Source organism: Macrobrachium nipponense, chromosome 5 (genome assembly GCF_015104395.2).
Source record: "Macrobrachium nipponense isolate FS-2020 chromosome 5, ASM1510439v2, whole genome shotgun sequence".
NCBI classification, from domain to species: domain Eukaryota; kingdom Metazoa; phylum Arthropoda; class Malacostraca; order Decapoda; family Palaemonidae; genus Macrobrachium; species Macrobrachium nipponense.
Genome location: NC_061107.1, coordinates 144,188,745 through 144,202,578, shown reverse-complemented (window position 1 = coordinate 144,202,578; position 13,834 = coordinate 144,188,745). Strand labels below are relative to the sequence as shown.

General features: G+C 36.7%; 1 protein-coding gene across 1 annotated transcript in view; it reads left to right on the top strand.

Annotated features, from left to right (window-relative positions):
• The window catches only part of LOC135215247 (uncharacterized), a 15,775-nt gene extending 3,714 nt beyond the window's left edge, over positions 1-12,061 (top strand). The window contains exons 3-5 of the mRNA XM_064249766.1: positions 4,524-4,650; positions 9,977-10,084; positions 10,908-12,061. Of these exons, the coding sequence (XP_064105836.1) occupies positions 4,524-4,650; positions 9,977-10,084; positions 10,908-11,082 (410 nt within the window). The 3' untranslated portion in view covers positions 11,083-12,061. The remainder of the gene's footprint in view (positions 1-4,523; positions 4,651-9,976; positions 10,085-10,907) is intronic.
• The last annotated feature ends 1,773 nt before the right edge of the window (positions 12,062-13,834 follow it).

Sequence of the window (13,834 nt, the reverse complement as noted above, 5' to 3'; positions counted from 1 at the left end):
TTTCCTAATAAAGCTGACGGTATACTATATGTCACATTCAGTTTATAGTAGTTACCGTGGTCCTAACATGCTTGCAAAAATTGAACAGAAGACAGAGAGAGAGAGAGAGAGAGAGAGAGAGAGAGAGAGAGAGAGTTTCAAGCCTTGAAATTCAAGGGGTTACAAGGATTAGGATGTCCGAAAGACTTGTTGGTCCATCCGAGGAGACATCGTGTGCTCATTATCTGTAGGAGTAGGTTTTACTGTGCATTTAGTGTCCTAATGATTTTGTCTGGCTTTCTTTTAAACTCTTCTACACTGTTGCTGTTTACAATTTCTGGTGGCAGTTTATTCCACGTGTCACATATCTTGTATGTAAATAAGTTCCCACAATGGAATGTGGTGTATCTCTTCAGATCTAGTTTCCATCCATTATTTCTTGTCTGGTTTTCGTTTAGTGTAAATAGGTTACTGGTTACTTTTGTTATGCCTTTCAGTATTTTAAATGTTTCTATTAGTTGTCCTCGCAATCATCGTGTTTCTAAGCCATACATGTTCAGGCTCTCTAGTCGTCTTCGGTAACCTATTTGCCTGATGGATGGAATTAACTTTGTGGCTCTTGCTTGTACCCTTCTAATCTATTTATGTCTTTTCTTAGTGTTGGTCACCAAAACTGTACTGCATATTCCAGATGGAGTCTAACTATTGATGTGTAGAGCTGCAGCACCGTTTCCTTGTTTCTGTATTTGAACTGCCTCTTTTTGAATCCCACTAGTTTCTGTGACTTCTTTTCTGCTTTTATGCACTGTTTTGTGGATTTTAAGTCCTTGGTAATAATGACTCCAAGGTCCTCCACTTGTTCTACACAATTTATGTCATAATGTCATTCCCAAGCAGCATGTAGCTTGCATGAGAGTTGTTTGTTCCTATTTGTACACTTTACACTTAACTACGTTAAAAGGCATAATTTGGCTATCCTGCTAGTTAAGCATACATCAAAATCATTAATGTAAATAAAAAAAAAAAACAAGAGAGGGCCAAGGACAGAACCTTGGGGGACTCCGCTTGGTACATCTGCCCATTCTGATTCTTCACCATTTATTACAACTCTCTGTTTTCTATAAGTTAGCCAGTCTTCGGCCCAGTCTACTGTTTCTCCTACAATTCCTAAAGCTCTAACTTTTGTCATCAGTTTCTTGTGTGGGACTTTGTCAAAGGCCTTTTGGAAATCTAAGTAGAGTATATCTATTGCTCTACTACTGTCGTAAATACCAAGCATGTTATGAAAAAACTGTAAGAGGTTTGATAGGTAGGATCTGTTTTGTCTGAAACACTGTTGGATGTTTAACAAGTTGTTTCTATCTATGTGATCCACAATTTGATCAGCAATTATGGACTCAAAAATCTTGCGAACGACCGACGTTAGGCTGATTGGTGGCAGATTTGTCTATAATTTCCTTGCTCTTAGTTTAGTCTTACTTACCATGTTACTATGCACTATGCTTACATACATACATACACACACACACACACAGATCGGATAAATTTTTCTTAGTTTAGTCTTACTTACCACGGTACTATGCACTATGCGTAAACAGAAAGAAGAGAGAGAGAGAGAGAGAGAGAGAAGAGAGAGAGAGAGAGACCTTACCTTACCTTACAGACCTTACATCTTGTTCAGGTTGCCCCAGGTCCCTCAGTGTGAGGCACCTTTAATGTCTACCAGAGAGTTGCTTGTGCATCTTTCGGTATGTTTTGCATCTTACAATCTTGGATGGTCTGGGATGCAGCTTAGATATTTGTCGAGCTTATTCTTAAACACATCTACGCTCACTCCTGATATAGTCCTCAGATGAGCTGGCAACGCATTGAATAGACGGACGCTGCACTGTCGATGCTGGTGCGTAGTGGATTAATGTCCTGTGTGCTTTCCTTATTTTTCCTGGTATAGTTTTGGGCACTATTAATCTACCTCTGCTTGCTCTTTCTGATATTTTTAGTTCCATGATGTTTTCGGCAATTCCTTCTATCTGTTTCCATGCCTGAATTATCATGTAGCCTTCTCTTCTCCTTTCTAGACTATATAATTTTAAGGACTGTAGTCTTTCCCAGTAGTCAAGATCCTTAACTTCTTCTATTCTAGCTGTAAAGGACCTTTGTACACTCTCTATTTGTGCAATATCCTTTTGATAGTGTGGGTACCATATCATATTGCAATATTCAAGTGGACTACGAACATATGTTTTATAAAGCATAATCATGTGTTCAGCTTTTCTTGTTTTGAAGTGTCGTAACAACATTCCCATTTTGCTTTACATTTTGCCAATAGAATTGCTATTTGATCAATGCATAACATGTTCCTATTCAACATCACACCAAGGTCTTTAACTGCTTCCTTATTTGTGATTGTCTCATTATTAGGTCCCCTATATGCATATAGCTTTCCTTCTCTGTCTCCATAATTTATTGATTCAAATTTATCAGAGTTAAATACCATCCTATTTACCTCTGCCCAATCATATACAGTACTATGTTAAGGTCTCTTTGTAGCGCGTTCCTATCTTCATCACAAGTAATTTCTCTACTTATTCTTGTGTCATCGGCGAAACTACTCGCTACCGAGTCCTTAACAATACTGTCTATGTCTGCAATCATAATAACAAACAGTAATGCAGCTAACACCGTACCTTGTGGCACACCGGATATTACCTTAGCTTCATCCGATTTCTCATCGTTTGCAATAACTATCTGTTTTCTGTTGTGTAAAAATTCTTTTAACCATCTTCCTACTTTATCCACTATATTATGTTTTCTAATTTTCTTCGCTAATATATTATGATCTACCCTGTCAAAAGCTTTCGCAAAGTCTAGATAAACCACATCTGTTTCATTTCCGCTTTTCATATTTTGTATGTTCTCAGGGTGGACTAACAATTGGGCTTGTGTACTTTTCCGGGTACAAAACCATGTTGTCCTATATTAAACAAATTATTTTTTATTAAATGTTTCATAATATTTTTCTTCATTAACCTTTCATACACTTTCATAATATGTGATGTTAGACGCACAGGCCTATAATTACTTGCCTCTAGTCTTGATCCACTTTTGAAAGTAGGGGTAATATATGCTAATTTGTGCTCATCATAGAGAGAGAGAGAGAGAGAGAGAGAGAGAGAGAGAGAGAGAGAGAGAGATTGGATTAATTTTTCTTAGTTTAGTCTTACTTACCATGGTACTATGCACTATGCTAGACAAGGAGAGAGAGAGAGAGAGAGAGATGATAATTTTTTTCTTAGTTTAGTTGTCCATTTTTATCGTCAATATAAAGCAGTTATAGTCGTAGCTAGGGTGGCTACCACCCCACTAACTTGTCAATAAATAATTATCATAGTTTCCCTACAATTATCGTAAACAATTTAATTATGCTTGAAAAATGTGAATGACAAGGCATATTAACAGATGTGACAGTTATTTTCTTTTACCTTTCCTTTATATTGTCGATAAACTGCTGTTATGAGGGTTGGGGCGCACTAGGGCCATTTAGTAGTCAACCTATCGGGCGCCCTTCCGCCCACCCCCTCCACCAATTAAAAGTGGATAAATACACTTTGTTCCAGAAATGACAATTATTTGATAGATTTCATAAATCTTACTCTTTCTGATCTAGGCCTAAAGCATTTATTCGATTATAAACATGAATTTCAATGCGTCTGTATATATACACATTGACACCCTTTTTGCCATTAACACTTAGGCAGCAATGATAATGGATTAGAAAAATTCTACACTTTTTGAAATAGGTAGATGAATGTGACTCATGGTTGATGCGCCCAGTCCTTGCAATAGCTTGATTGATAATTGATGAGCAACATTATCAATCAGTGTGGCAAGAAAAGATACTGCTTGCAATATTATACTGACCTTTGATGAGGGTAAAATTGTTAGGTATAATATTGTAATGGACAACAAAATTCAGCACATACTTATTCTTTACCTGTCTCGTTTGTTTTATTTGCATGGACTTTTTAATAATTATATGTATATGTTACAGGTATGATATTGATAATGCTTGACACGAAGTGCAAGAAATTCCGAACCTTCAAAGATGCATTGTACACTTATTATGTATTTTCATTACATATGGCATTCACCATTTTTATTATATTGCTATGTTTATTGTATTTATTGTTCTAAATTATTTTATCACCACTTAAGTCCCGAATATTTGGCCTCCGCCCATCCCCGCCACCCGCCTCAACCAGAGAATTCCTGGCTACGCCCTTGCATACGGTACACGTTCACGTGACTCTGTTACATATACGTGACAACTACTGGAGCTATGAACGTAGACTCAATACTCCTAGTGCAATACGTCGAAAGACTTGAAGTTTTGCTTTAAGAGATAGATAGCTGGTTCTTAGTCTTAGCAAAACATATAAGCAATTGTCTATAATTTCAAAGAGTTTATTTTTCAATGCAACAATTTTGTTGTCACTCCATGTTGATCAGATTTAGATATCTTCACCGGGTCTTTATTTACACAGGCGGGGTGTTCAAAGGCTTCATCCGAGCCATCTACACTTTACCATCAGACACCATTTCCATCGGCAGAGGAGACATCGACAAGGACCGTTACAACGCCTACAATTCCATTGAATCGCTCTTCTCAAAGTAAGGTTCTTCGCTTCTCATTCTTCCTTTCCTGAGTTCCATTTGCACTGCCCAGTATACTTGTAGACAGGGAAAAACTCGTAACCATTTAATATTTGTCACCATCAAACTTTTCGCACTGGTTTCTATGATCATTTTTTTCTGTAGAATCCATTTCTGCCTGGAACATTTTTGTATTGTACACATTTAATGAGATCATTCGCATTTTTGCTTAAATTAGCGGAAGTTATGTTTAAAGAGCTCAGTGGTGGCCTTTTGGTGGTTATTTGAGGTAAATGAATGAAAAGTTTGTCTTTTTCAGTTTGATTGTATCTACAAGATAATAATTGTCCATATTCATTGTTATTAATTAACATTAATTATGCATATTCAAAGAAAATATTATTACAACTCAAACGAAAAGCGGTATCAGTGAATTTTTGTTCAATCTTAATTGATTTACCTTTCTGTACACAAATTACTACATATTCCATCATAATTGATCATTAAATAGGCAGATATTATATTAATTTAATTTTGTTAAGTATTAATTACCTCACAAATTACACAAATTACTACCTATTCCATCATAATTTATCATTAAATAGGCAGATATTATATTAATTAGAATTTGTTCAGTATTAATTACCTCATATGATTGAAAGAATATCAAAATATAAACATGCTTTGCAAAAGATTTGGAGATAACTGCGTAGTTTCCATAAACTAAGAAATATAAGAATATTAGATCCACAGCGAATATGTTAAAAATTTTATGTTATATTTCTAAATTTATCCTATAATTATCTAGAAGTGGTTGAGTTTACAAGCAAATAATTGTTACAGAAAACAAAAGATAAACACACACGTAAGTAAATAAAATGCACAAATAGAATTTTTTGCAATGCTTTATAAATACTAATTCTTATCCCAAATCATCTGGGAAGTTACTATCTCCCTATAACTTTTCTGAAAGATTGCTAAACAGAAAACCACTGCCACTCTCTGATGATGAGGATGAAGAAGAGCTATCATAAGCAGATGCCGAGAGACTCTCACCAGATGCTGCTGTGGCAGCTTCCTTTCCCTGTCTCTTCTTTGGAAGTTGAAGCACTTGTTTCCGTCTTTCAGTTTCCGAGCTCTCATCATCACCTTCCTCTCCAGACTTTGATATACTGAGACTTTTTTTTACACAAGCTGGGAGGAAACTGTGGGCAGGAAAACCAAACATTGTTAAGACCGTCATCAGACTACTGCCAGCCATTGTCCTCGGGTGGAGGATAAACAACATCTGGTTTGAGACATTGCTTCTAGATATATGCTTGTAAATTAGACCTTTTCAGATGTTCATCTGAAGCATGTTTGTCAGAGAGAATATTCAAACTTGAATTCACCTTCTGTTGCTCATACATTCTGATTCGGGTTTCTACATGATCTTCATCCTCTATTCCTGGATACATGACTGTCTGTATGAAGTTGAGCAAATTTTCTCGTAGTTGAGGGGAGCTCGAAACAACTCCAGCTGATGACGCAATTTAGTCTAATTTTGTGACGCTAATTTTTCTTGAATAGCTCCACGTTTCCTATTCTGTATAAGTATGTGGTTGTGTTGCATCCTGTCAAGCTATGATGAGCAGGTAGGACATCGCGCACTTCCTTCACATAAGATCTGCAAACAACACCAACATCCACATAATATCACTCTTTGTCTATTTTCATATAACATTTCTCAGTAGAAGCAACTTTGCTGAAAGCATATACAAGTAAAATAAATATGTCAGTATCTGTGGCAACAACCACAACAGGTCTTTCAGATAAATATGCATGCTGAACAACTCTTGGATCTGCTATGTGGTGACTGCATTGTTCAATAAGATTTACACCTACAGTAGTGACCATCCAAGTCTTGTTTGATTCTGTAAATACAAGTGGAATGGCTAGCTTTGCTTTGAATGGGTCACTCTTGTAGTATTAACAAGAAAGTTTATCAGTGATGTTTTATTTTGACCATTCTGCAGAAAGGTATTCCAGTCTTTGCTCTTTGGCATTGAATGTCCTTTTTCTGTGATCTTCCTGCATGGCCTCTTCTCTTTTTTGTGGTGCCCTTGATTCTGTTTTTCTCTTAAGTATCCATGACTATCACCAGTCTCAAAGGATTGAGCATCTTTGGTGGCTTGCAAAATCTAAGTAGACTCTGCACATTCCCCCATGTGTCCTTTTGGAGAAATAGACTGAACAACGGCCATACCATCAATTATTCATTCTGCTCTGAATGGGGCTTGTTCACCCACTGCTGCCACCCCTGTGATCATGTGATTCTACAGCACTGCTTTTGATCCTTATCTTATTCTTTATCTTCTGTAGAAAGGGCCAATGGTACAAACGTCAAGGGGTAGGCATGAGCTTCTCTCGCCCTTGTAGCTTTGCTTACTAGAATACCAAAGGCCTGCTTCTCCTCTTTTAGTATATAAACAGCCCTTGGTGCTTTCTTGGGTTTTTCTAATCCAGTTTTTGTCTTTGGTTTCTTTATAAGTTTGAAGAAACTGACACGATCTTCTCCTGCCTTCTTCAGCCTTTCCACTATAAAGTTTAATAACAAAATCTCCCCAGTCTCAGTGGAATGCAACTAGCCTTTCACAATCTCTTCTCCCAGGGCCTCACCAGTTTTGAAGTGCCTTGCCACACCTGGTGTAAATGGATCCATGTACTTGCACAATTTGTTAACCAGTGACTGCACTGTTTTCACATGTTCCCATTTTGCAGCTGGGGTTGTTTGTTTGTGTGCTGAATTTGTCATTAGATTTAATTTCTCTTTCAATGCTGTCCACACTTTTGCCATCAGATGACAGTAATGAAGTCCTCATGAACTGTGAAGGAGCCACCTGTGATAATCCCTCCAAACTTGCTCTCTTTTAATTCTTTCCATGCTGCAGGATTTGTCTGTGCCTAAGTTGCCAGAGTCACGTGTTGGTAATTAAGGTACCTTGCATAATAATTGATATGTCCAAAGGCAAAAGTTGAGGAAGTAATACTTGTTCCGCTGTAGGTGTCTCTCAATGTGTTTTGCTCGTACTGAACTAATCTTTCAGGTATTCAATCATGAACTCAGCTTCTGCACCACCAGCGCTGGACATGAAATCAGTGCACACTCTCTAAAAATCTTGGTTTGACATAAAGAGATCAAGTTCTCTTGGATTGAGGTTGCATCTAAGTAATCCCAACAAGTGCCCGAAATCCTCTCCATACAGTGAAACATCTCCCATCTTCTTCATTATGCTCCTAAGTAAAGCCTCAAATGACTGTTTATGTAATCAAATTACTCGAAAGTAATAGGGACTTTCAACAGTCTGCACTTGATCCCTCTGCAATTGCTCCTGCATCTACCCACCAGTCTCTGAAACCAAGTGCTCCATATTTTTGTGCATGATTTTGAGTTTCACCATGATGGTGTGAAAGCCTCCAAGAGGATTTACTGCTTTCTATATTTGCTTCATAAAGCCATTGCAGAACAACCATCTTACAATATATGGCTTCATCTGAGTGAGCAAATATACAATGAAGAACAAAATCCTCAGCCATGTCAATCAACTGACCCAGGTACCATTTGCATACTGTCACTTGGTGGTAGCAGTAAGACTTCCATGCATTCAATCAATGATTTGCTGTTCTCTAAGGTTGTCACTGCCTTCATGAATGCAGTCCAAGAACCAACAGGAGGTATGGTATTTTCTCCTCTTGACCTATAAATTGATCTCCAATTGCACTAACAATAATCCATGCAATATCCCAATTCAAACTCCAGTCCAACAAATGTTCTTTAGAGTCGTGATACTCTGGAACAGAAGGCAGTTTCTTCTTTCCTATCCTGATATTCCATAATCACATTCATATGGATTCTGTATCAACGAGTGTATTGATCTCCTCTTCGTGGTGATATTCATCTGTAGCTATATTATCATCTTCAAACAGCGATCATCGATCTATTCTGAAATAAGGTTCCGTTTGTGTGATGTGTTGTGCGTGAACTTGTAAGAGTCTGCGGTTTCCCATATGAGTGATCTGTTGCGACATGCACAGCTCTTCTTTTCACAAAACCAGGAGGAATTTTTCGAGTAGACTTTAGTCACTTGCTACTCCCATCAGACGTACATCAGCATATATTTCATCATTTTCAGGTCACCCTTAAGAAATTGTCCTACAAGTTCACGAATAAATCAAAATTATTGACAATGATGATTCTCACGGATTTCAATTTCAGGGCCTTTCGTTGCCTTAAAACATGATGCAGTGAAGCAGTGTTTGAAGCGAATATTCTAAGCAATTTCTAATGCTATCTAAAACTTTCAAAAATGTATAGCCGCATTTTATTTGGTCACATATTGTATTCCTTTACGCGTGTTCCCCATTCAAGTTCAACGTTGATTTCTCTATTTAATGAAGGTGACCTCATCCGCTCCTTCAACGAAAGGATGGCAACTGTTCTCTTGTAAGGACTCTCGGAGAAGTTATGCCTGGGGATTTTCTCAGTTTACAAGATGGTTTTCTTAGTAGGATAAATAATTTTCGTTTTCTCAGTTCATCTAGCGACTGGGATGTTACTTAGATAACGAACCCCAAGGGTTTTCGAGGGTCGTTATCTAGGACTAATATTTCTGGGTGGTCATTGTATTTATGATAACTACAGTCTTTCGTTTTGATGTGTTTACAGCCATCCCCAACGTACCGGGTTAAAAACCCTGGTGGTCACAAGGACAGATTCAGCTACTGTTTTATAACATTAATGACAATCTAGATATGATCATAATAAATTTATGAATTCAATTTAACAGGGGTTTTTCAAATAATTCTATTCCGTTGACTTTTTCGTGTAGATGACTACTCTGATGTATGGTTGCAATTATTTGAAAAACCCATTTAAAATTGAATCCATAAATCTATTATGATCATATCTAGATAGCTATTAATGTTAGATATATGTCATAAAACAGTGGCTGGATCTTTTCTAGTGACCACCAAGGGTTTTAATCCGGTATGTTGGGATGAATGTACAAACATAAATAAAAGACAGTAATTATCATAAATATAATTTGTCATCGAGCTCAAAAGAAAAAAACAAAGTAAAAAAATAAAAAAATAGAAACTCCACATGCTCATTTATTGTACACCTTGCTGTTTTATCTTTATTTTCGAAACTCATGTAAAGATCACTGTGTTATTTCGAAAAGGAGAAATATGTATGAATCTCCAGCCAAAGAGGCAAAATATTTTTCTTTCCCTTTCTTCTTATATGTACAACTCCCGACTTTCCCCCGTTGTATGTTGTAATAGGCGTCTGCCTCTTTTACAGTTTTGGCATGAATGGACACCAGTGTTTGCTGAAGGCCATTTGCGAGACAGCCGAAGTGCCTGCTGAAGAGTACGGGCTCATGGGCGAGCTCCTGCAACTACTTCTTTCGTAAGTATGCTGTTTGGTTGTTTGTTCCTTTCTCTTGTTATCTGTTAAATCAGGTATTTCCGTATTCATCTACGTTTTCATTATATGCAGCCATTCACCCCATCAGCCTAATATAGTTATCGTTCATTGTTCGTCGATTTATTTTGTTTGATATCCTGCTGATAGTTTTTACAATAGACAGCATACTGACAGCAGCGTATTTGTTTCCTTTATCTTTTTGTAACTGCTCTATTATTGTAAGCCTTTTTGTAGCTATCATAGATCTATTAATTGTTTCACTTGCTAGACTTCTTAGAGTCCCTTCCCGCACAAATGAAAATGGCTGTCATCCATGTTCTGCTCTTCCAAAGGCATAGCAAACATCTATATTTAAATTTGTAATCTGACCTTGATTGTCCTCCATATCACAAAATTATTTTTGTCTGTCTTTTTTAATTTGTACTTTAAATTCTATAATGGGTGCTTCCTTGCTTGGCTAACCCCTACCAATTAATTTTCACCCTTTGGATGCTATTGAACACAGACAAGAGACATACTTTTCTCGTCTGGGAATCCTGAGAGGTTTCAAGGTCGACGGAAAAGACTTCGGGACTGAAAGTCCAGCTATGCAGAAGCACAATAAATCCATGTTCACTGAAAATTAACCATAAAACGAACTGAAACAACTAGTTTCAAATTGTAAGAAAATCCACTCAACCACTCAGTGTCACACAGTTTGGCATTCATTTTGCAAGACCTCGTCTCCTAGGACAAATGGAAAAACCTGAATATTTTAAGCTTTATTAATGGATATTCATCACACGGGGGTTTCTTCTTCTTGCAGTCCCAACCATGAGCTGACAACCGCCAAGGAAGAGCTGAGGCATTACGTGGCAGCCGAGGACTATGGTCGAGCCGTCGGCAATTGTGACCTGGCCTATTCCTCCTGCCCTTTCAGCCTCAATGAACTGGTCAAAACTGGAGTCTCCCTGTTGCAGGGATCAGTGTCAGGATTTTAAGGCTTTAGAGAGAGAGAGAGAGAGAGAAAGAGAGAGAGAGAGAGAGAGAGAGAGAGACAGACAGGCAGACAGACAGAGAGAGAGAGAGAGCTGCATGACGAATGCAAATTCGTTACAACTAATAGATTTGTGAAGGCATATTCCTGTCTCCTTCCCTAAACAGTACATCGCGTGAAACACTGTGGTCAGGCTGATTGATTGCTAGGCTTAACTCACTCGCGAATAGTATATATTGTTTAATATTTCGTCATTTTAGGATGACTGTCTTTTGGACCACTTTTTGACAGTGACCCATGAAAGCAATTTTGGAAAAATGAATCAATTAAATGCTACTTTCCTTCATATTCTCAGGGCTGACACATAAAGTATGCTTACATTTGTCAAGTTTTTGAACTGTTTTGGCTTAAAAAGTACATTAAACATGACGAATCCGCAGATGGTTACGTCAAAAATAGTTATAGTAAATAATAGTAATTATACTATAAAGAGAGAGGTATTGCCATTAGGCCGTCTATAGCTGTGATGCCCTTTTCAACACGACGCAATCTTTCTTAAACCTTAAAATCGTGAGCAGCTGGAAGTGATGAACCGCTATTGTTCCGGAATAGGTTAGTCAGTCTTTCATCTTCTGATACCGCACAATTCTGATTTTGTACATAAAGCATTTTCTTCGTAAACAGAGACGCCTTCAAGAAAATCAAAAGATATCTACATCTTCCATGCATTAGCTACAGAAATTGAACCAGTGGTAATAACAGTTGAGACAACACATATTTTTGTTTGTTGCATCATAGGAAAAAATATTTCCAGATTGAGTTAGGTTCATTCAGCATAAAACCCATTTATTTCATGTTTTCATTCTTCACGACTTGTCTTTCAGGGACCAGTTGTTTGTACAGCATTAAAGTTTAATGTAGAATAGTTTTAGCGTTTAATTTATATGTATGTGTTCTCAAACCTGAGTGAAATTTAAATAAAAATCAACATATAAAAAATTGTCTTGTATTCTGTTTCCCTCGTTAATACAAAGTTTGAATTTCAATAGAAATAAGCCCAGCGACCGAAATAACGAAAACATTGTTATAATATTGTTTTTTTTATAACACCGTTACTATCTGCTGTAACATTCGATGGTCATTTCCATTTTGAAAGGACAATTAAAAAAAGTCCTTAGGTGAAAAGTTGAAGTATGTTACGATCATGGTAGTAACGATACAGAATAATTACAGGGCTGGCTATTTGTTCTGCTTTACGAGTAACAGAGAGTGATTTGGACAACTTGGGCACCCAACTGTAAGAAGATTTGGAAGATCTGTAACTATAGACACAAGCAAATTTTAATAGTCGCTATGGACAAACAAATAGTCAACATAATCTCACAAGATTTTCTTTGGCATCTTCATAAATTGTATAGGTAAATTGTATTGTTAGAGGGAAATACGCCTTCGCGTGAAAGAACGGGCAAAGGATACGTCATTTGGACGGCGTAATACCAGTGGACTTCTCACTTTAGCTCTTGGTCTGTGAAACCAGATCGAGTCTGTGAAACTGAAAGTGTTATTCCACCAAAGAAACCAACATATTTACAATGTCTATAATTTATCAACAACATAAAGCATAGAGCGGATTTTGATGCAATGATTGCAAGACTACAAACTTCAAATTTTTTTTTATATTTTTTCATTTGGATTCGAGGCTTTGTATATATATATATATATATATATATATATATATATATATATATAATATATATATATAGATGTGTGTGTGTTATTATTATGATTAAATTTGCCATTAAGAGCTGAAATAAAACTTCCTTTGATAATCTATATTCCTTAAAATGTACGACGAAGTAACATAGCAGATGTTTTTTGATAATGTGACAGTTTACATAATGCAACGATGAATTTTCATTCTTTAGGTCGACAAATTACCGATACAAAGAAATCCAATATTATAAAAGGAACGAGAAGTCATAAAACAGCGCCAGAACACCAAAAAACCTTTTCAAGTTTTACCTAAACAAATATCAAGGACTCCGTAGTCTTTCCTTTTAATCGTCCTAGTTTTAAGACAAGTGACTCCATGGTCCTTGATGGCGACCATCATGGTTTATCTGTAAACAGTCTAATGATTGTGTTGGGGTTCCGGGGACAGTGGAGTGTCAGATTGTGGCGAATTTCAATCGCGAAGTTCTACTGTGTTTGACTAAATCGAAACCGCTTTTGGACTTTGGAGATGGAAGTGATGGAGTTTCCTGGATGGATGGTCTACGTGAAGTCCGTGGTGACTCTCCCAGGGTCTGCAAAATATTCATATGACGGTTATGTATATTTTTACTAGCTTTTAAGGATTTTATGATTTCAGTTATTTCCCCTACTTGCATAATTCACGGGTCTAGTTAATGTATTGACGCGTTGTAATCTTTGTTCTTGTATCTTGAACTAGATTTTTTCAATTGCACTTTATTTAAAATAAGTTTACTTTATTATTTTATTTCAATTTTGCAGTGCAGAATATGTATTAGTTATGTGACTATTAATCTGCGGATCTGTAATTATCATAAAACATTATTCCTTGCTCGGAAACTTTTAATCGTAGGTTATGAAATTTATCTATTTACTACAAACCTTAATATTTTTCAGGATCGAGAGATTTCTGATGGTCCGTGAAGGTTAGTTTGTGTAATGTGCTTTAAAATTATCTTCATGCTAAGATCTGATTAGACTTTTGTAAGTTTAATGTGTAAAGA